The following is a 21,093-nucleotide window of genomic DNA, read 5'->3' as shown; positions in this document are numbered from 1 at the left end:
AAGCTGCCCACACCGTGCTCTCCAAATTTGCCTATAGCCCAAGGACGTTCAGGATGTCTGCTCCGTTGTGCAATGTGCAAAAAAGTCATCCACGTCCAGCATACCAAGGAGAAGGGAATTGGCTTTTTCACTAAACAATGCTATCTCGGCAGGTGCTAGCAAGGACTACCTGTAAAGGGTATAATTTTCAGGGGAAGGAGACAGGAGGAAAAAAGGCCCTGAAGACTGTGGAAGAAGCTATTCGATCACCTGAAACCAAACGGACACTTTTAATCTCTTAAGTTTTAAGAAAATATACCAGGCCCACTTGCTCGAATGTCCTCCAAATCTTCTCTGGGTGGTTGCTGTAATTTTAATGACGCTTATGGTTTCTGGGCTGGGCTGGACGCATTTTCATTTTGACCCGTCCTGGCACTTCGCTTTTTAGAGTTTTAAGTGCCAGGATGCTAACCTGCTCTCTGCTTTCCTCAGAGAGGCCGAACGGATATAAATAAATGCCAGGGTGACTCGGCCAACTCTAGCACCAGAGACGCAGGAGCCAAAATCTCCTCTCAGACTGAGCTCAGAGCTGGGAGAAGGGGGGGAATATAGCCATCATGGTTTATTTAACCATGGTTGGCTAAATGAACCACATTGGACTGGATTCATGCAAGACGCCAAGCCAAAACCAAGCAAACCACAGATGTGTGATGGAAGAACCCAACCTCTTTTCTATTTATAAAAATATCAGCCAATCCTGGAAAGTAGACCGCGTGGCCAAACACGGGAACCTCAGGAGCGACCTCCAGCAAGGAAGCAAACAAATGAAAAGAGGGTTTCTAATACAGCCATCGTTAAAGAGGACACAAGTCCGTTAGGCTGAAAGATTACACAAGGAAAAGCAGAAATTAACAAGCTGCCAAATATTCTCTGCCCCGAGAACTGCTGGCTGAGGAACTGGCAAGTATCTCTGCACCAAAAAGAGTTTGCCAAGAAGGTAAAAAAGAAAAAATCAAATTAGGCACTATTTTTGGAACCTGAACTTAACCAGACTTCAACCCTATAAACTACCACAACTTCTAGGCAACAGAAAACTGATTTTATGTAGCCTAAAACTGGTTTGTGCTATCATCCAAAGCTGGATGTTTTTATTCAGAGCTGCAAACAAGCAGACTTGGGTGTTTGTGTGTGTGTGTGTGTATAAATAAATAAATGTTATTAAAGACATTTTTAAAAGAATAAAAACAATACAAATTTTAAGAGAGAAAAGGGAAAGGGAAAGGGAAAGGGAAAGGGAAAGGGAGGGAGGGAAAGAAAGAGAGAGAGAGAGAGAAGGAAACATTATGAAGAAGCGGCTTCCGGTCTTCTTAACAGCAGTTACAAGTACATTTATATTTTATCCTCTCTCTCTAAGACAGCCTTTCTCAACCTTTTGACCCTGGAGGAACCCTTAAAATATTTTTCAGGCCTGCGGAACCCCTGCACAGTCAGGCTCAAATATAGGCCAGAAGTTACAAAATGATTATATCCGTTTCATGGGTAGGCCTGTATCTATGCATCAACAGTGTTCTTAAACTGGAAATAAAGAACGAAACTTACCGCTTTAATGTGAAGTTGCCCAAATTTGAAATAATTGTTTAAATAAATCATGATCTCCCAGGGAACCCCGAGTGATCTCTCGTGGAACCCTGGTTGAGAAGCCCTGCTCTAAGGTGACAACATAATTTCCTCCTTTCCATAGCCTACCCTTTCTAATCATCAAACCCGTAAGTTGCCCGTTCATTTTTTTCTTGTGTCAGCAAAAAGCCCATAAGGGGTTTCCAGTCACCAAACAAGCAGACCGGTTGAAGCCCAAAGCAAATGTATTGAGTATTGAGAGGAAACACAGGGGTTGGCATACCCTGGTTGTCATGGGCTATCTTGACTGTAACATCAAGAGTATACATTAACATAAAAATGTCAATATTTTTGAAAAAGGCCTTTCAGATCAAAAGCAGCGCCGTGCAGAAAGCAGCACCCAAAATGAAATCCTTGCAGCCGGTTTTGCAGAAGCAGCCCTTTCAAGATTTTAAAAATACTCTTCTTAGAAGCAGGAATACCAGCCATGCAGCCTTTTACCCAGACTTTCTAGCTCTCTTCCCAACTATTACTTGATTTGACCCAGTGCCCAAATTTGGGGAGACGTGTCTGTAGGGATAACAGCCTTGGCTTAATTAACACGGAAAACATCCTCCGGTTAAGACATGCATGTTTCCACTCGCTCACCCCCAGCACAAACCCCAGCCTTCCAAATTTAAATTTAAAACACCGCCACTGTGTCTGAAGACGGCATTCATCTCGAGATGCCTGCTTGCTAATTATAAGCATGTCCCTGTGGCGAAGAATCACGGGGCAGCAAGGTGTAAGGGTCAGGGAAGGCCACACTGGTCCTTAAGAAAGTTCTGGGCCTTGCAAAGCATTAAGGTTTCAAGGATTTCCAGACACCTGAGAAATATTCCTTGAGGAACGATTCCTTCTAAGAGAAGAGAAAATTTCTTAATCAAGAACTCTGCTTCTCTCTAACCCTTTTCCCTGCAAAGACTGGTCATTCAGTCAAGGGCCAAGCAGGAGGAGGAAATCAAATGTCACGTATGACAAACCAGCCACAAGAATCCCCTGGAATTTTTGACACCAGACAGGGTAAAATTGAGGGATGTCTGCTTAGGTTGTGTTTGTCTATCCCCAACTTATTCTAGACCGGTGTTTCTCAACCTTGGCAACTTTAAGATGTGTGGACTTCATCTCCCAGAATTCCCCAGCCAGCTTGCTTGAAGGTGCATGGACTTTGCTGGTGGGGGAATTCTAAGAGTTGAAGTCCACACATCTCAAAGTTGCCAAGGTTGAGAAACACTGGTCTTGACCCTCTTCTTGTGCATCTCTCCCCCTCAGGTCCAAAGCTAAGAAAGCTGGGCCTCTGATGCTGCACAATGTGTATCTAAAAACAGAACTGAACACATTGCAAATGGCCAGCTGAGGTTGGACTGGCCCTGCCCAGATGAACAGCAGAGTGAAGCTGACCAAAGAACTACATGCACAGAACCAGAAAAAAGAAAATGTGCGATTCCCAGAAGCACAATTTGCAATAACCATCACCTTGGAGGATGTGTTCCTCTGCATGGATTTAAGCAGAAGACTGGCTCTAAGACCATCTCTATCAGCTTGGTTATTTATTTTTAAGGCAGGGATTTAGAACTGAAATTCAAAATCAGCTGGCATTAATAGTGAGATACCTTCAATTATCACCTTTTAAATCAACGTAACCAACTCTTATAGTCACACTGGTCAGAATACCATATTTGGAAAATAAATATATGGTCTCCTGTAAGCTGAACTCAAAACTCGTCTATACTGTTTACCTACAACACTGGTTCATCTTTGCCTTCCCCCAGAATGCTTTTCTCCTTCTTATAGCTCAGAGATTTCCTGGTGGTCTCTCATCCAAGTACTAAACAGACCCAACTTCTTTAGCTTCTTAACTCAGACCAGGTCAGCTGGGGTTGCCACCTCACTAATGTATTAAAAGCCCCTTTCATCCAACACTCAGAAAACAGAGATCGTGGGCAATGCGTAACAAGACATTTGTATTTTTAGGGTGTTTTAACTGTACACCACCTTGAGTCACTTGCTTGTAAACTGTTAAATTAATCCTATTCTTTTGCAATGAATAGAAGGGGATATTAGTGATGCACCATTCTTTGCTAAAAAAATTAAGGGAATAATAGGAAATACTTAAATTTCTTTTGAAGAGGCAAGAAGGTGAAATCTGCCTTGAACTCTGGAACATTGGATTTTTAGCCCCAGTTGGGTTACTCCGTCGTAACTTATCTCTAGCCCGCCTTTCAAAAAAGAACTTACACCTTTCACCGTCCTGTTTTTCACACAGGACAACAGAAGACTTTATTTTATGTATCTGAAACGTTCATTCCTTTGTTTAAAATATTTATATGGCCACCCAACTCAACCAAGTTAACTCTGGGCAGCTTACAACAAAAACATTCAAGGAAACCTAACAAAACAAATACAAAACCACAATGGTGAACCCACAAAGAATCACGAAACAATAAAGCAATAAAACAGCAATCCCACCATCATCCCACCCAACCTTTAAGGCAAAGACTCCAGGGAGCCCACTAAAACTCCAACCAATCCCTGCCTCAAGAAGGCTTATGACCACCAACCCCAAATCGTAGTGATTTACAGACCCTAAATTAACTGTGAAAGAACATGGGTGGAATTTTTGTACCAGGAGCTCATCCATGCTGGTCTGGCATTTCTCAAGGTTGATCCGTTTAATTGCCACTTTTTCCTTCTTTGGGGTACAGTAGGCCGCTTGGACCACCGCCGTTGCTCCGCTCCCTGAAAGAGACCCACAAATGCAAAATTAGGAAGGCAAACTGGCTCCAAAAAGAAGCGTTTGTGTCAGGCTTACTAGATAGACCAGACAGGAAGCATGCCCAGATGAGCTAATTCTACTTTATTGTAAAGCTACATTGACAGAATCTTGCAAGTCTAAAAGTGCAAATCTCCCTCTGTCTTCTCTACAGCCCGAGAAACTAGGGAGGGTCCCTTCTGAGCCTCTTGCCCTGCCCACTCTCCAGCTGTGGGCTGATTCTTATCTGACCATTCCCTTGGCAGCGTCTCTTCGCCCCATCTCCAAAGCTCTTTCCCATATACCATTACATCACCCTCCCCTTCAGACTCATCCCCCCTCTTCCTGCCATCTCCTTTACAACCCAAGAAACTAGGGAGGGTCCCTCCTGAGCCTCTTTCTCTGCCCATTATGCAGCTGTGGGCTACGTCCTCTCTTATCTGACCATTCGCTAGGCAGCATCTCTTCGCCCCGTCTCCCATGGTCTTTCCCACATACCATCAGTTTGACAATCCTGGCATCTACATTACCCATTTGTTTCTCAAACGCAGCCCCCAACCAAACTGCGCCAGCTTAATATCACCCACAAATGCCGCCCGCTCATGCAAATTTCAACTATTCCTTTACAAGCTAAAGATTCTTTTCCCAGGACACTTTTCAACCAAAACATCTAACGTATTTACACAAATGGACTCCATAAATGCCCCATCGGCCCTTTATCCTCAGAGGTAGGACCTTAAGCATGAATTGCTTTGTTATAGATTGCCTTTGGGACCGCTGACCAAATCAATGTAAGGCCAATAAATAAACAAACTAAAAAAAAAACAGGAAACAGCCAAAGGGGAAGCAGTGTCAGGAAAGGCAAAAACTTAGCTCAGAGAATACCCTTCACAAAACAGATCAGCCCAACGCAACAGATCAAAAGGAAATCCATTTCTTGCGTTGAGAAAACCTCACCAGGCTTAGCAGGAGGTTTTCCCAACCCGACAGTCAGACTGGCTGGCTCTGGGGTTGATTTGAAGGATGAGAAAGCAGGAGAAGCATTTCATAAGCAAATAACGCCCGGGGGATCCACCCTCCAAGGTATTTAGGACAAGCCAAGGTGGGAAAGAGAGTCAATGGGCAGTCAGTGGGCAGGAGTGGCTAAAGGGGCCAGGTTCAAAGCCAGGGACCCCCCGCCTGGTCCCGCCTCAGGCCCAAGGTCAGCCGGGGGACTCTGGGCCAGCCCCTCCCGCTCAGCCCTGGTAAGGAGGAGGTTGGGGAAAGCATTTCCAAAAACGTCACCAAGAAAACTACAGGGGTTTATCCAGGCAGACAGACAGACACACACACACACACAGTTGGGAAAGGCTGGTCAACAGAATAAAACTGGTTTCCAGGGATCTCTGTAAGCCAGGAAAAAGGTGGACTGCACTTTGGGAGAAGGTGAGTCACAGTCAAGGGGCCACTGCTGAGAAGGGGAACCAAGCAACCAGCCAACCTACCATCCCTTCTTCCTTCCTTCCTTCTTTCCTTCCATTACCCTTCCTCTCTTTCCCTTCTCTTCCTTCTTCCTTTCCTTCCTCCTCCCTCCTTCTCTTTCCTTCCTTCCTTCCCTTTTTCCTCCCTTCCCTTCCCTCTTCCTTCCTCCTTCCTTCTCCTTTTCCTTCCTCCCTCCCTTTTCTTCCTCTTTCCCTTCCCTTCTCCCTCTCCCCTCCTTCCCCTCTTTCTTGCCCTTCCTCCCTTCCCCTTTTCCTTCCTTCCTTCCTCCCCTCCCCTTTCTTCCTTTTTTCCTCCCTTCCCTTCCTCCCACTTTTATCCTTCCTTCCTCCCTCCCTCCCTCCCTCTTTCCCTTCCCTTCCCCTTTTTTTCCTCCCTCTCTTCCTCCTTCCTTTTCTTCCTCTCTTTCCCCTCCCTTCCTCTTTCCACTTATTTTTGCCCTGGCCAGCCCTTCAATTAAACTGCAAAGAAAGAGAATTTAAAAAGGGAGGCCTCTCTCATAAATGCTTTGCTAAAAATACTCCAGTGTCACAGACAAATGAACAGGCCCTTTGGCACTGCCCCCCCCCCCAATACACCATGTTTCTTCCAGGCCCAAGGAAGGCGGATTTCGAGGACCGAAGAAAAACATGTTAATGAAGACATAGCTGTAATTCCTGAAGTGGTTGTGCTGCTCCAGAATTACTCAGGAGGGAAAAGAACCAGTGGAACACAGGAGCAAACGAGGAGGGAAGGCGGTCTGGCAGCACATATTCAAAGGTTCTTGCAGAGATGGCAAACCAGCACTACAATAAACCACAGTTTAACCATAATTTACTGATCCAAACATAGTTGTGTGGGATTAATTAAGATGCTGATCTGCAAAAGCAAAAGTTTCTGTAGCTTACTGTAATATGGGAACCCAGCCATAGAAAAAAAGAGTGGTTTATGGCTTAGTATTGTGAGTTATTAGACAAACCAGCATTAAAACTTAGCATGTTGTGTGAACCTGTGTTCTTATCACCTGAAGCAGTCCTCAAAACCCTTTTTTCCCCTCTAGTTGTATTTTTAAACAACAAACGGGAGATTTTGGCACTTCGCTCAGAGATATAAATTCTTACTTACATTGTTAAAACAACGTAATGTATTTAAGTGTATTGTAATGTAATGTTTTCCATGGTTAATTTCCAGTCAAAGATACACTGAGCATTATCTGTACAATCTTGGTAATTTCTTTGTCTACTTATAAATATTATATTTCTGTATCAATTAAAGTTGGTTTTTTTGCTTGTTGCTTCGCTCATTTTTCTTTTAAAAGTGATTAATAAAAATATTTTTTTAAAAACTCTCCCATAGTGCTTTCTGTAGAGAAAACAGTGAATCCTCAAATGTTAAAGATTGAGTTCAAGAGATACGTTGCTTGTCTTTGCATTGTAGCTATAAGATGGAGTAGTATGTTTCTATAAGATCTAGATTTAATAACATGTTACAGGACTAAGCTAGTTGTATATTGATACAAGACAGATCTCTTCCTTTTTTCTCTAAATTTTAATTCATTTTTATCACACACCCACAGAGTTATCACTGTTTTATTATTATCTTTGTTAAATTTCACCAATACATTTTTTTTAAAAAACCACTTTTCTAACTTTCTAAGTACAGAGGACAAGCTTAGAAAATTAACTTTCTAAAAACTTCCAAAAGTATTGTCCTTGCTGTTTCTTGTCCAGCTTCTCCAACCAGTTGCTCTCCATTTCACATTCTGCAGTTCTGCCTCGGTTCCCAAAGTTCCAGATATCCTTTACGGAAACCTCAGTCTTGAAATAAGCTTAGTTTGCAACACTGATCTGGGAAAAAAGCAACTGCTTTAAATACAACTCACAGGCATTACTAAAGACAGGCTTCCAGGATGTGCAAGATAAGCTCCCCACGTCCTACCTGCTCCTAGACAAGAATCTCAGTCCAAATGCTATGGACCGCCCAAAAAGAAACTTGGGCATCTCGCCAAGGCACACCTTGGCTTGCAAGGCGATTGCCATGCTCAACTCAATTTTGCCATTGCAAAACCAGCAATTCTATTTCCCCACTTTGCTTTGACTCCTGGACCCATTTTAATGGGCACCCAAGATATTCACAGGACGGAGACACAAGCCAAACAGCACCCAGACAAGAAGGGTACCCCAACTCTCTTGACTCACCCACCGCTGCCTTTGTCGAAGAGGCTGTGACAAATGCCACCTCTGTAAGATTCACCACTCAAATTACCCTTATTACCTTTATTACCCTCGTTCAACATGTTCACGGAACAAATTGCTGGGTTGCAACCCTAACCCCAGCCAGCATGGGAAGTAACAGCCTACAACATCCTGCTTTAATGAGAGCCGAACTAAAACATGTTGGCATTCTTTCTTTTTTTTAATATACTTCTGCTAAACACATTAACAAAAGGAAAGTAGAAATGAATAGAATGTCCATGTAACCATTCGCTTCAAAATTAATCATCATCACAAAATACAGATAGTCCTCAATTGTATAAAATTCAGGTAGTACCACAATTGGGACCGGAATTTCAGTCACTATGAATGCGATGCAGTCATTAAGAAAATCCAACCCGATTTCACACCCTTTTTTGCAGCAGTCATTGAGCAAATCACCACAGTCGTTAAGCAAATCATGTGGTCGTTAAGTGAATCATGCAGCCCCCATTGACTTTGCTTGCCAGAAGCTGGCTGGGAAGGTCGAAAATGGTGGTCACGTGACCGCAGGATGCTGCTTTGGTCGTAGATGTGAACTGGTTGCCAAGTGCCTGAATTGCAATCACATGACCATGGGGACATTGCAATGGTCGCAAGTGCAAGGACCAGTCGCAAGTCAGTTTTTTCAGTGCCGTCATAAGTCCAAACCATCGCTAAACAAATGGTCATTAAGCAAGAACTACCTGGAGAACGAGGAGGGCTAGAAATGATTACATTGTAAACAGAACCACTTAAATTTTGACCACATTTGTGAATATTCCTTACTCTTTTACTGCCTTAAAAAAAAAAACTATATGCACTAATTCAAAGGTCGACAACTAACTTTTCAAGAATCCACCGCTGCAAATCAGATGTAGACTTCTCCTTCCAAACATGTGTTTGCGCGCTGGAGAAAGTCGATTAGCACAATCAGTGAATTGCTCCGTGCACCGAAGAGGCAGGTAGACAAATAGGTTTGATGGGATGAATTATCCATAATGTCCCACCCCAAGCCTCCTCCCAGGAAATTGAACAATATTTATTAGAAGACTGTTGACAGTTTTACAACTCCTGGTGTTAGTGGTTATTTGATCTACCTTTTATTGCCTAAACTGCTTTACTGATATTATTTTTATGGTTAGGGTGAGCTGGCCTGAAGGTGCTGAGATGTGATTCAAGCATGGGGAAGAACCACCAGTCACTGTAAATCTTGGCTGGCGTCCAATCTCGTTTTTATTGACACAAAAAACCTTGCAAATTTCAGGGCAAACATTCAATGCACAATCAAGGTGCATTCCAAACTACTTGGGAGGGTTCCTCAATGAAATATATATAGAGAGAGTTCCATTTATTAGCCTGCTGAGCCCAGAACACAGCCCTATTTATGATTCAGCTTTATACAGCGATGTGTCCTTTATGGGACTCGTCACAAGTGTGGTGACAATCTCAGGGGACGAAACACGCCCCACTACATCACCTCGATCAGAGCAGCTTCAGAAGTTCTTCCTACTCTGCTCCCACATTAATCTGCAATTTTTATTTTACAAAGGACACCCACGTGCAAAATCAGCATTTCGTTCCATTGTGAAATGCATGTTAACACATGCCACCTAGTCCAGAATTCTGGGAGTTGAAGTCCACACATCTTCAAACTGAGACTCGTTGTGTACGAGATGGGTGGCAGAGAAATTTGACAAATAAACAAATACATAAACAAACAAGCACTGGTCCAGAGTAGGACTACCACTAGTCAGGGAATGGGATTAACCAGAAACCCACAACTGGCATTCTCTCCAAGTCTCCAATCCAGACCATGGGAGCTGCATTGCAACCTACAGCCTACCCTGACAGCTTGACATGCACTTGAGAATGCTCAGGGCCTTTACTCACCTCCTCTGATGCTTTACGACTACGAAAGTCTAGCCAGCACAACAGCCCAAAGAGGAAATTAAGCCCAATTATAAGGCTGTGTTATGGGAAGACCTCACCAACTTAAAGGCAAAAGCTAAGCAAGACTCACTTCGGTTATTTTGTGGATAGGAGACCACTAAGAAATACCCAGCATGCAGACAAAACTGCATTTTTTAAAAAAAAAATACCCAAGGAAATGTCAAATAACTTCAGCATTATTGTCCAGAAAACCACAATGGGCCTACCTGTGGAGTCACCAGGAGCTGAATCAGGCTCAGAGAAGAGTCAACCTTTAACTCAACAGCGGAGCCCACCTGTTTCAAACACCAAGGCAGAATGCTGAATGGCAGGAAGAAACACTGAATCCGGTGGCCCGCAGTACAGGCTTAAATAAACTGAATGGGCCGTGCAAAATTTATTCTGCAAAGTTTGGTCTAGATAGTTATTTACTAAGGACCGATGGTTATAGAAAAAGGGAACAAGAAAAGAGGCTGGGAAATGTAAGTCCCAACTGTGAAAATCTTAATGCGGTCGCTGCATGCGTTTAACATTATAGCAAGGTATTTCCAACACATGTTCAATCCTTCTTTGGGACCCAGGGTTAGAAAACGTGCTTTGCTCTTTAATCAAGCTGCAGTGGAGAGCTCTGGATTTCAATAAAAGAGAGTATCTGTAGCTCAGGGTTGAAACTTGGTGCTTTCTGAGCTTGGTTGTTTGCTTGCAGACGTTTCATTACCTGACTAGGGAACATCATCAGTGCCAGGGAGGGTGGGCTTTGCTGCCTGTTTATATACAGTTGTTTGCCCTGCCCGTGTTGGTGGTGATGGTGGTTTTCTCTTTTGTAGTGCCTTGATTAGGATATTATTGTCTGCTTGATTGTTTGTCTGGTGTCGATCCCTGCTTATCTGGGTGTCAGCTGCCGGAGAGGATGCGTTCTGGTCTTTTTGTCTCCTTCTTAGCATTTTAATGTCTCTTTTGAATGGGGTGTAAATGTGGTTTATCTCACATCCCACAAATGTGGCTTATCTCTAAGTTTATCTCAATCAACCACATTTACACCCCATTCAGAAGAGAATGAAGTCTGCACAACTTCAAGTTGCTGAGGTTGAGGAACACCGCTCTACATTAAAGATGGAAGACTGTTGCCAGGAGCTACTGAAGTCCTTTCTCCTAATATTTTAAATTGCCCTCCTAACATCTTTCCTAGAAACCATAAATTCCACCGTTTGATTGGAGCCAGCCCAATACCACTTTTTCTATTAAACACAGTTATACCATATTTCTATCCTGACCTTGCCCTTTTTTAAAAAAAAAAAAAGCCTTTTCCTCCTCTTCTTCCTTTTTCCAGCCATGCACCTCTCCCTTTAGCACCATTTGCCAGCTCTGTGCCACTATTTCCACGGGACTGAAGGCCTGGAAGAAAATTAGGGGCGCAGGGAATCCACACCCCATTTCAACCAGCGGCTGCCTCTGGAGGTGAAGGGCCCTGCACATTTGAAGCCCACAGACCCGGTTGTCCCTCTGGGCTCATCCTAGCTCGTGACACGGACCTAACTGCCAACTTTGGAAACGGAATTAATCAGATACTGTACTGAGTAATAGATTTTTTTTTCCCCTTTTGTGCTCTAGATAAAACAAGGACATTTCGCAAGAGGATTTCCTTTCTTTTTTAAAAAAATGTTTAGCAACACCAAGTGCAACTCATTGGAGAAGCATTCGAGTCTTGAAAGTTCCCTGCCTGAAGACTCACGGAGCAGGAAGTTAGGGTTATTAAATATTCTCTCTATATAATATCTAATGTTCTCTAGAATCCTAGAGTTGGAAGGGACTTTTGAGGTCATCCAGCCCAACCTCCCGTCCCTGGAGGGCAGGAATCCAAATTCAGGCCTTGGCTTCTAAAGGAACACTCCAATGAAAGGGACCCGACCGTCTACCCAGGTCCCTTGATTCCACGGTTAAACTGCTCTTCCTCTTAGAATTATTTTTCTAAACATTCAGTTGGAATCTGGAACAAGAGAGAACAGGCCTTGGTATTCATCCTTGGTGACATCTGATTTGAAGAGTGCTATCCTGTTCCCTCTTCATCATCATCTTCTCAGGCTAGACTCACCCACCTCCTTCAATCGCTCTTCAGAGGACTGAGCTTGCAAATCCAACCGGATTTTACAAACTTTTTGTGTGGTGGTGGTGAAGTGAACCATGCAGTCATTAACCGAATCACGCGGCTCCCCATTGATTTTGCTTGCTGGAAGCCGGCTGGGAAGGTCGAAATTGGAGATCGCGTGATCACAGGAGTCTGCAACAGCCATAAATGCTAACTGGTTGCCAAGCGTCTAAATCCTGATCACGTGACTGCGGGGATGCTGCAATGGTCGTAAGCGTGAGGACCGGACACAAGTCAGTTTAGTGCTGTCGTAAGTCTGAACCATCGCTAAATGAATGGTTGTTAAACAAGGTCTACCTGTATTCTCCTTCTGCCCTTCTCTGAATCTGTTCCAATTTCTCTTAATCCTTTTCAAACTGGGGTATCCTGAAATAGATGGGAGCCCAGGCCGGTCAAAGCAGAATACGGCGGACCCTTTATTTTCTACAATTTGGACAATATACTGTACTTCTGTTGATGCCACCCTAATACTGCATTTGTTTTCTTTGTAGCTCCATCATCTGGCTGGGTCACTATTATGAAGCCAGATGCCCCCGTCCTATTTCTCTGCACCCGATTTTTGTTTCTAAGTGAAGAACTTTGCACCATTGCTGCTAAATTTCCTTCTGCTACTTTTAGTACATTTGTCCAAACCATCAAGATCACTTTGAATCTGCATTGTTTTCTCGGGTTTTAGCAAACACCTACTTTTGTTCGTCTACAAATGTGAAAAGCATTCCCTTCCCCTCTTCATCCCAATCATTAATGAAAACATTGAAGAGCAGAGGACTATGGACAAATCCTTGAGGCAACCCTATGTGATACCTTCCCACTCTGGTGAAGAATCATTATTTGAGTATGGTCTTTGAGCCAACTACGTATCCACTTCTGGCACGCCACCCATTCCACATTTAACTAGCCTGCGGATCTGTACGTCATGAGGTATGTTATCAAATGCTTTGCTGAAATCAAGATACTGTATGTTACGTCCCACAATCTATTAAGGAAGTTGCTCGGTCAAAAAAAGAGATGAAATTGCCAGCAAGATTCAGCTTTGACAAAGGTCAGATAATTACTGTACTGTGCGCAGAGTGCTTCCAGACTGAATTATCTGAGATCTTTTCTAAAACCTTCCCAGGCATCAAACTGACTGGTCTCTCATCCATTAGATCTTTCTTTTCCCCCTTCTGAAAGATGGGGACAACATTTGCCCCCTTCCAATCATTTTCCCTAATTTTCCAGGATGTCTCAAAGACATCACAGAAGGGTTCACCCAGACCTTCAGCTAGTTCTGGGATGTAATTCAGCCGACCTTGGAGGTTTAAGCTTATTCAAAGTAAGGACGTTTTCCTTAACTACGTTTTTACGGGTCCCCGTCCAATCTCACCTCTTCACTATGTTCTTCTCAATTTCCTGAGAGACAGAGAGGCCTTTTTTGTTGGAGAAGGCACCGACATAGAATATTAATACCATAACCTTCACTGCCTACCTCTATATCCAGCTGTAAGATGGGAAACGGAGTCAAAAGAAAAATAATGAATCAGTTTTCAATTGCACTTGTTTCTTGAAGGGATGGGGAAGAGATGGGATTGGAAGAACAGACAGAGGAGCCATGGTCTGCCAGAAGTATAGGGTGGAAGGAAGGAAGAAAATCTACAGGCAACGTTTTTGACCTTTAGCCTGTCTTCCTATGAATTGCATTTGCAATGATTCTGGCCACATCCTGGCTATTCAGAAGCATTTGCAAGGTGAGGGGGAAGGATTAAGAGGAAGAGAAGTCCACAGCTTCTCACCAAATTTCAACACGGAAACTGGAATCCTGATGCAACTGTCAAAACCAGCCGCTGAAGGGTGGGGGGGGGGCGTTCTACAGGAAAAGGCCAATCTTTCCATTTCATTCACCACCACTATTAAGAAAGAAGTATGAACATGAAGCATACGAAAACAAGGAACCACACTGAGATTTTTTTTTTTTCTCTGAGACTGCCAGCAGCAATCACCCCATTACCAGCTCTTGAAAGGAACATAAGATAGACTTCGGGGGAATGATGGGAGTGGCATTTCAAATCATCTGGTGATTGCCACGCTGGGGAAGTGTAAAATAGGTAGCATTCACACGTTCAGGTTATACACAATTTTCTTTCACACCAGCTCAGTGGCAACATTAGTTAAAATTTTAAAGAAACTGAAAGGAGAAAAATAGAAAAATTAGGACCAGCCCGTTCATACTGTGAGAACGCAGATTTGAGTTTTGATGTGGAACAGGAGGAAGGAGAAAGGGTAATTAAGATGCAAACAAATGCAACTTAGAGGGAATCTGTTTCCAAAAATCAAACTGGATACACTACAGGAGCAAAGAACTCATAATTACTTAAGAAGTGGGAGAACTTGATTAGACTCGGGTTGAGGCATTACAGAATTTTTCCTTTTCATCTCCCTCAAACTCGGTGCCCTCCAGGCGTATGGACTTGTATTCCCAGAATTCCCTAGCCAGAGTGGCTACTGCTGAGAATTCTGGGGAATGGTTAATACATCTGGAGAAACCCAAGACTGCAGATGCCTGAATTAAGTCGTTCCCTTTCCCCAACACTGTGGCCCTAATCCATCTCTCTTCCCCCAGGAGGGTCAAAAGCGGAAAAGGCAGGCCACGGGTGAAGCCAGGCGGTTCACCAACCGGGGGGCAGATGAGGCGACTTCTGAAAGGTTGCCTGGGTGTCTTCCTCAATCAAAGAGATGGGTGACATCACGCAGCACAGTTCAGTGGTGGGCAACCTGATTTCATTAGTGTAATTTCCTCTCCCCAATGCCACCCAGCTGGTTCCAGCTATTCCCTCCTGATATAGCCCAACCTTCAAATCCAGCGGAGGTTGCCGGGCAGTGCCAATGCTGCTGAAACACTCAAAAGTTCTGACGAAGCAGGAGGAGACTTTATAGATCCATTCCATGGTTTTTATTCCAGCCTAATCATACTTAAGAAGTTTATCCACAAAAAATGATGGGATCTTGTCAGTCCCACTAGTTCCAATGGATCTCGCTAAAGACAGACCCACCCAACCCCTGCTTATGGTACAGAGAAACACATGTGCTCACAAGTCGTGCTAACCCAAGGCTTGTTGAGTAAACCACCACGGTGGGTTCATACACATTAAACCAAAAGTTGTACCTGTGGGTTGCACAGCTAGATCAAGCACAGGGGCACAAGAATGAAAAGCTGATAAACAGAATTCAAATGCTGAATTTTTCTTATAGTTTTTTCCTCAGATCCCGCAAAAAGTCACTATGGTTGTGTTCTCTGAAGGTGGGGAATAAGGAACAGAGACTTTGTATTCACCCCAGACAAAATCCAACTCATCACTCGAGAAATGGACTAGATGCAGCACAGAAAAGGCGACGGACCTGTGGCTGAAAGGAACAGACTCTGACCCATAACTGATTCATTCACTTGGCGGGCAACACCAACTCTCAGCAGCAAAATGAATAAGAGATTTCACAAACAGTGAGGAAACTGGAATAATAACTTGGGGGCCTTACCCAGACATATGGCTTAATTCATATATGCTTTAAACCATGATCTGTAGAACAAGCCATAATGGCCTGATTCACACGTCACACTAAGCCACAATGGGCAAGTTCACATACCACACTAAACTAAGGGTACCAGGCCATGTAATGACTTAAGTATGAGGTGTGAAACTGGCAAATAAGAAGCTGGCAAATAAGATGCCATTTCTCAGATTTGATTGCACAAGTTCAGTATGATGTACAATCATGTCACCATGGATTATAAATTAGGGTTTACAACTAAGATGTGTTTCAATCTAGGGATATGTAAATTGGATCATAGCCTATTACAGGTAGTCCTTGCTTAATGACCACAATTGGGACCAGAATTTCAGTTGCTAAGCGAAGCGGCCATTAAGTGAATCTGACCCAATTTTACAACCTTTTTTGCAGCAGTCATTAAGCAAACCACCACAGGCATTAAGTGAACCCATCAATTTTGCTTGCCAGAAGCTGGCCAGGAAGGTCAAAAATGGTGATCATGTGACCATGAGATGCTGTGGCGGTCATAAATGCGAACCAGTTGCCAAGTTCCCAAATCGTGATCACATGACTGCAGGGATGCTCCGACGGTCATAAGTATGAGAACCAGCTGACTCTTTTTTTTTTAACACCGTAGTAAGTCTGAACCATCACTAAATGAACTGTTGTTAAGTGAGGACTGCCTGTAATACACTAACCTCCAAACTGCAGTATTCCCCACCATCAGTCGCAAAGAATTCCTCCTAACCCAGCTGGGTTCAGCCATGGTTTGTTCAACCATCCTTCTTGAATAAACCAGAAGGAGATGAGTTTGAACACATTAAGCCAGGACAAACGGGCTGCACAACGGGCCAGTGTGATGAGCAACCCGAATACCTGAAGTAATTCTAGCAGCATCTCTCCTCTTAGCAAGGATGAACAAGTACGAACCGTTTTCCTACAGTGCCTGAAGGGTTTGAAACGAAGGTCTCTGAGGCTGCCACGTCTTACCAGTCATAAATGTGGACTTCTCCTGGATCTTCCAGACATTCCTGAGAATCAGAATATACCCAGAACAAAAGTGCCCAGTGTCCATTCTAGCTCCCCCCCACAAAAAAAAATTAAAAATGTAAATTCTTTTCATTCCCAGTATTTCTAACACTGCAGCTGGAGAAAGTTGGAGGACAATGAATCTCAACTGCAAACAAAATTATAGCAGAGCCACACCCCCAGCCTCAAAGCCTTGAAACCACAAGTATTCAAACTTCTTCATCCCTCAAGCATTAATGGGGGGGGGGGGAGAGACTGACTTCAAGCTGAGTTACTCTAGAGAGGCAAGGCTCTTTGCTGCAATGAATCCTCAAGCTAACCTAGGTGGGCATGATTTTATAAGAACACCAGCACCCAGAAACATACATGCTCGTCACCACAACTATCAGTGCTTGCCCGGGGAATGCAATCCAGGTCTGGGTATGCATAAAAAAAAAACCCAACTGGGGTTGGCATGCTTTTAGGTTAAGACCAGACACACATGCATCAAAACACAGGCATACACCCTTCCCCAAACTTCTCAGAAGCAGACTTGTGATTCTCACACAGCAGACACACAGACAGACTTTCAAGGAAGAACAAGAAGCCTATTTAAAAGCAGCATTTCCAAAGGATAGATGACTACCCACTTGAGGGCCAAGACATCTCCTGCCCCCTCCAAAGTTTAGAGCAGAAACCATGCCCTGCTGGACGGGACCCCTGGCCCATCTGGTCCAGCTGTCTGTTCTCCCAGTAGCCAACCAACACCTATGGAAGCCCACCAGTCTCCCAACAGATGGCCTCTGGAGGAGGAGGGGGGGGAGGGGGAGGAGGTGATAGACAAAAAGGAGAACAGCAGCAGCAGCAACAGAACATAAGCAGCGCCCTGTTGGACGGGACCCCTGGCCCATTTAGTCCACCGGTGGCCAACCAACTGCCCAAGGGAGCCCAGGAGTCTCCCAGCAGATGGCCTTCAGAGGAAGAAGAGGAGGAGGAGGAGGAAGAAATAACAACATAAGCAGTGCTCTGCTGGATGGGACCCCTGGCCCACCTAGTCCAACCACCTCTTCTCCCAGGGGCCCATCAACTGCCCAAGGGAGCCCACCAGTCTCCCAGCAGATGGCCTTCAGCCCCCCTCCCATCCAGGCTCCCAGCCCCTGATCCCCAGGATTCCCACGACCCCCTCTCTGCCAGACCCAGTTGGCAGGTCATTTCGAAGAGCTGGGCTGCCCAGCGCGATACAGGCACCCTCCTCCCGCGCCCTCCAGTCCCGATCCGCACACCCTGCCCTCCGGGCGGATGCAAAAGGCGCCCTCCCAAGCCCAGGAGACAAGCGAGGTCACCTTGGCCCCACCGAGGGCCGGTGGGCACCCGCAGAGCCCCCTTCCGCGCCCCCAAGGCCGCCAGGAGCCGCAGCCCATCCCCGCCACGGGCATGCAACCTCTGGCTGGGGAGGATGGGAGGGCTCTTCCTCCTCCTCCTCCCCCCCCCAATTTGGAGGGCACCAGGCGCGGGGGCTGCCCTCTCTTGCACCCGGGCACGCTGCCTGCAGAGGGAAGGGGAGAGGGGCGCCCCCGCGGCCGCAGCCCGCCGCGCAGAGCCGCCCGCGCCGCTGCAGCAGGGGCGCCCCCCGGCACCCGCGGGCACGGGGCACGCGCCCGCCCGCCCGCCGGCCCCCGGGCCTAGCCCGACTCACCGATCACCTCCTCCAGCTCGTAGTCATCCTTGTCGATGGACCAGGGCAGCGAGCCGGAGTCCTCCGCAGCCATGGCAGCCCCGGCTTCGGCGCAGGGACAGCGAGGGAAGGAGCCGGGCCGGGCCGGGCCGGGCACCGCCGCGCCGCCACCGCCGCCGCCTCGCAGGGGCCAAACTTCGCCCGGTCTGGCTTCCCACCTGCCCTTGCCCAGGCACGCGGTGACGTCACGCGCACGGCGCGCCGCCCGGGGGAGGCGGGGCTCCGCGGGCGCCATCTTGAGCGTGTCCCCGGCTCCGGGCCGGCCCCGCGCCCCGAAGCTGAGCCGGCTCCGCGCCTCGTCCCTTCTCCGGTTGTCTTTGAGCGGGAGCCCCGTCCCTCCGTCCGGGGTTTCCCCGCGCGCGGTCGGGAGAGGAGCCCAAGCGATGCCACGCACAAGATGGCGCGCGGCGCCTCCGTCGACGTCTGCGCCGGCGGCCCGTGACTCCGCCCCCTGGGGCAGGGATGGTGGCCGGGGATTGGGGAAATGAAGGGGGCGGGAAAGGAGGAGACTGCCTCGGTCACTGGCTGGGGAGCTGTCAATAACGCTCTAACCCCGCCTTCGCTGCATTTCTCCTACCCTGGATAAAGTTGATTTAAAAAAAAAAAGAAAGGAAGAAAGCTGGGAGGAGAGATAGCTACTGATGCACGCTTCTGGCTGGGAATAAGCTTTTTCCCCTAGCTGTCTCTGGGCAATTGAAGAATAGCCTTCCTGTTCCGCAGGAATTGGATTTAGAAAAGTCAATATAGGCTTAATGTCTTTCTGGATGTGAGGAATGACCCTCCAGGGAAATGCTGTTGTCAATGTTTGGAAAGCACATCTTGCAGAAAGCAAGGAAAGAACAAAAACACCACGATGTACGTTTTAAACGTGAGTTTTTATAGCTTCTTGCAATTGATGTGAATGACGCAAAAGTTCTGGGAGGCAGGCATTCACCTTACAAAAACATTAAAACATTCGTGCCCAGCATAGGAAGCCTCTCTTGTCTACCTGGACTCTGTGGAAAAAATTGTTACATCATCACACTAAACCATAATGAGGTTTAAACTTGGTTTAGTTGTGTAAAGTGACCCAGAAAGTTGCAGACCATGGTTTATGGCTTATCATGATATGTGAACCCAGCCATTCTGGCATATTCAGCAAGCCATGGTTAAGAACATTGTGGCTTATTTAGTGCAGTATGTGACTCATCCCTCTCTGTGTCCCCACGTCGGGGAACTTTTTTTCCTCTGACCGTTTCTCAATGGTACACAATTCAGATACACCCAAGCTGGTATTTATATTTGGTGTTGGGTGGTGAGATTTTAGCAACCCTTACATGAGCACAAGAAAACGTGGATTGGGAAAAGTATGAAAAAAAATATGAAAAAATGTCCTGCTTCTCCCAGTAAAAGAAAATTCAAAGCTACCAAGAGATTTGTCATGACATCCAGCACCAAAACAGGTGGAAAATGTTGATGGTGATGCCCTTGTCATGCTTTGGGGATGCAATTCTGGAACAGGGGCATCTGTGGTGGGAGGGTCAAAAAAGTGAAGATGGTGGCCGAGAGTGCAAAATTTAGGCCCCACCCCCCTTACACATGTATTGCATGCTCAATGCACGTTTAAAAAGTGGGACTTCTATCGTGCTGCTGCATTCACCATATCGAATTTTTGAACCAGTCGCTTGCTGAGACGGGCGGCTATAGAAATCAGATGATTAGATAGATAGATAGATAGATAGATAGATAGATAGATAGATAGATAGATAGATAGATAGATACTCTGTTGGCGGTGAATGCTTGGTTAGAGAAGAGCCAGTTTGGGGCAGTGGTTAAAGGCATTGGGCTAGAAACTGGGAGATGTGGGATTGTTCTCTCAGCCCCCGCCAGTGTGGGGTAGTGAGGAAGAGGCTGGACTAGGAGCAGAGAGACCTGAGTCCTAGTCCTGCCTTAGGCACGGAAACCAGCCAGGTGACTTTGGAGCCATCCCTCCCTCTTAGCCCGAGCTGGACACCTGCATTTTATTCTGAGTAATACAGTAAAGTATTGCATTGCAAAAAATGCGTTTTTCCATGTTTCCCTGACTCGCACCCTTCATGTGGCTTCAACCCGCAAACTTTCCAAAACAGAAGCCAAAAGCAACCTCAGCTGTTTCTTGCAGCAATTCTCCTCCTTCGTGCAATGTTAAGCCAATGGTGCATCCCAGGCGTTCTCGGTGGGTGCCATCTTTCCATTCCCTTTCTTCTGAGCCTTTCTCAGCACTATCAGAGCAGCCCCCTACCCCAGGCCCTGATCAACTCAGCAGATCCATGCCTGTTCAGCAGGCATGTTTCCCCTACAGTGTTGCATCCTGAGGATTTTGAGGTCATCTTTTTCACAGGATCCTCAGTGAAGAAAGCCGCGCCAGCAGCAGGTCTGAACAGAGACTTAGGAAGCAGAAATGATGATCCCTGGCTTGGGGGCTACGAAGTGAGAAGAGCGCAGGTTGGCAATGACTGTGTTGGCAAAACAGCCTCTCTCGGGGTGAACAGAACCATGCTTTGCCCAATAAACTCGGACGGGCTCTGCAAGCCCTTTTCAGACTAGCACATTTTATTTTTAAAAAGTTTGTCTTTGTTAGGCTGAAAAAGGGCTTCCAGACTCCTCCTGAGTTTTGGCTACCATAGCCTGACATGGCTCTCCTCTTATGTCTTTG

The 21,093-nt window shown here is 45.8% G+C and overlaps 1 protein-coding gene across 2 annotated transcripts in view; it reads right to left on the bottom strand.

Moving 5' to 3' along the window:
• OXSR1 (oxidative stress responsive kinase 1) overlaps window positions 1-18,583 on the bottom strand; it is a 73,201-nt gene extending 54,618 nt beyond the window's left edge. For both annotated transcript variants that reach the window (XM_063303317.1, XM_063303318.1), the window contains exons 1-2: window positions 18,381-18,583; window positions 4,262-4,374 (exon numbers count right to left, since the gene is read on the bottom strand). In XM_063303317.1, coding sequence (XP_063159387.1) covers window positions 4,262-4,374; window positions 18,381-18,453 — 186 coding nt within the window. In that variant the 5' untranslated portion in view covers window positions 18,454-18,583. The remainder of the gene's footprint in view (window positions 1-4,261; window positions 4,375-18,380) is intronic.
• Window positions 18,584-21,093: the final 2,510 nt, after the last annotated feature.

This window comes from Candoia aspera, chromosome 4 (genome assembly GCF_035149785.1).
Source record: "Candoia aspera isolate rCanAsp1 chromosome 4, rCanAsp1.hap2, whole genome shotgun sequence".
Lineage (NCBI taxonomy): Eukaryota > Metazoa > Chordata > Lepidosauria > Squamata > Boidae > Candoia > Candoia aspera.
Note: the sequence above shows the minus strand (reverse complement) of the source record. Positions and strands in the feature narration are given on the sequence as shown.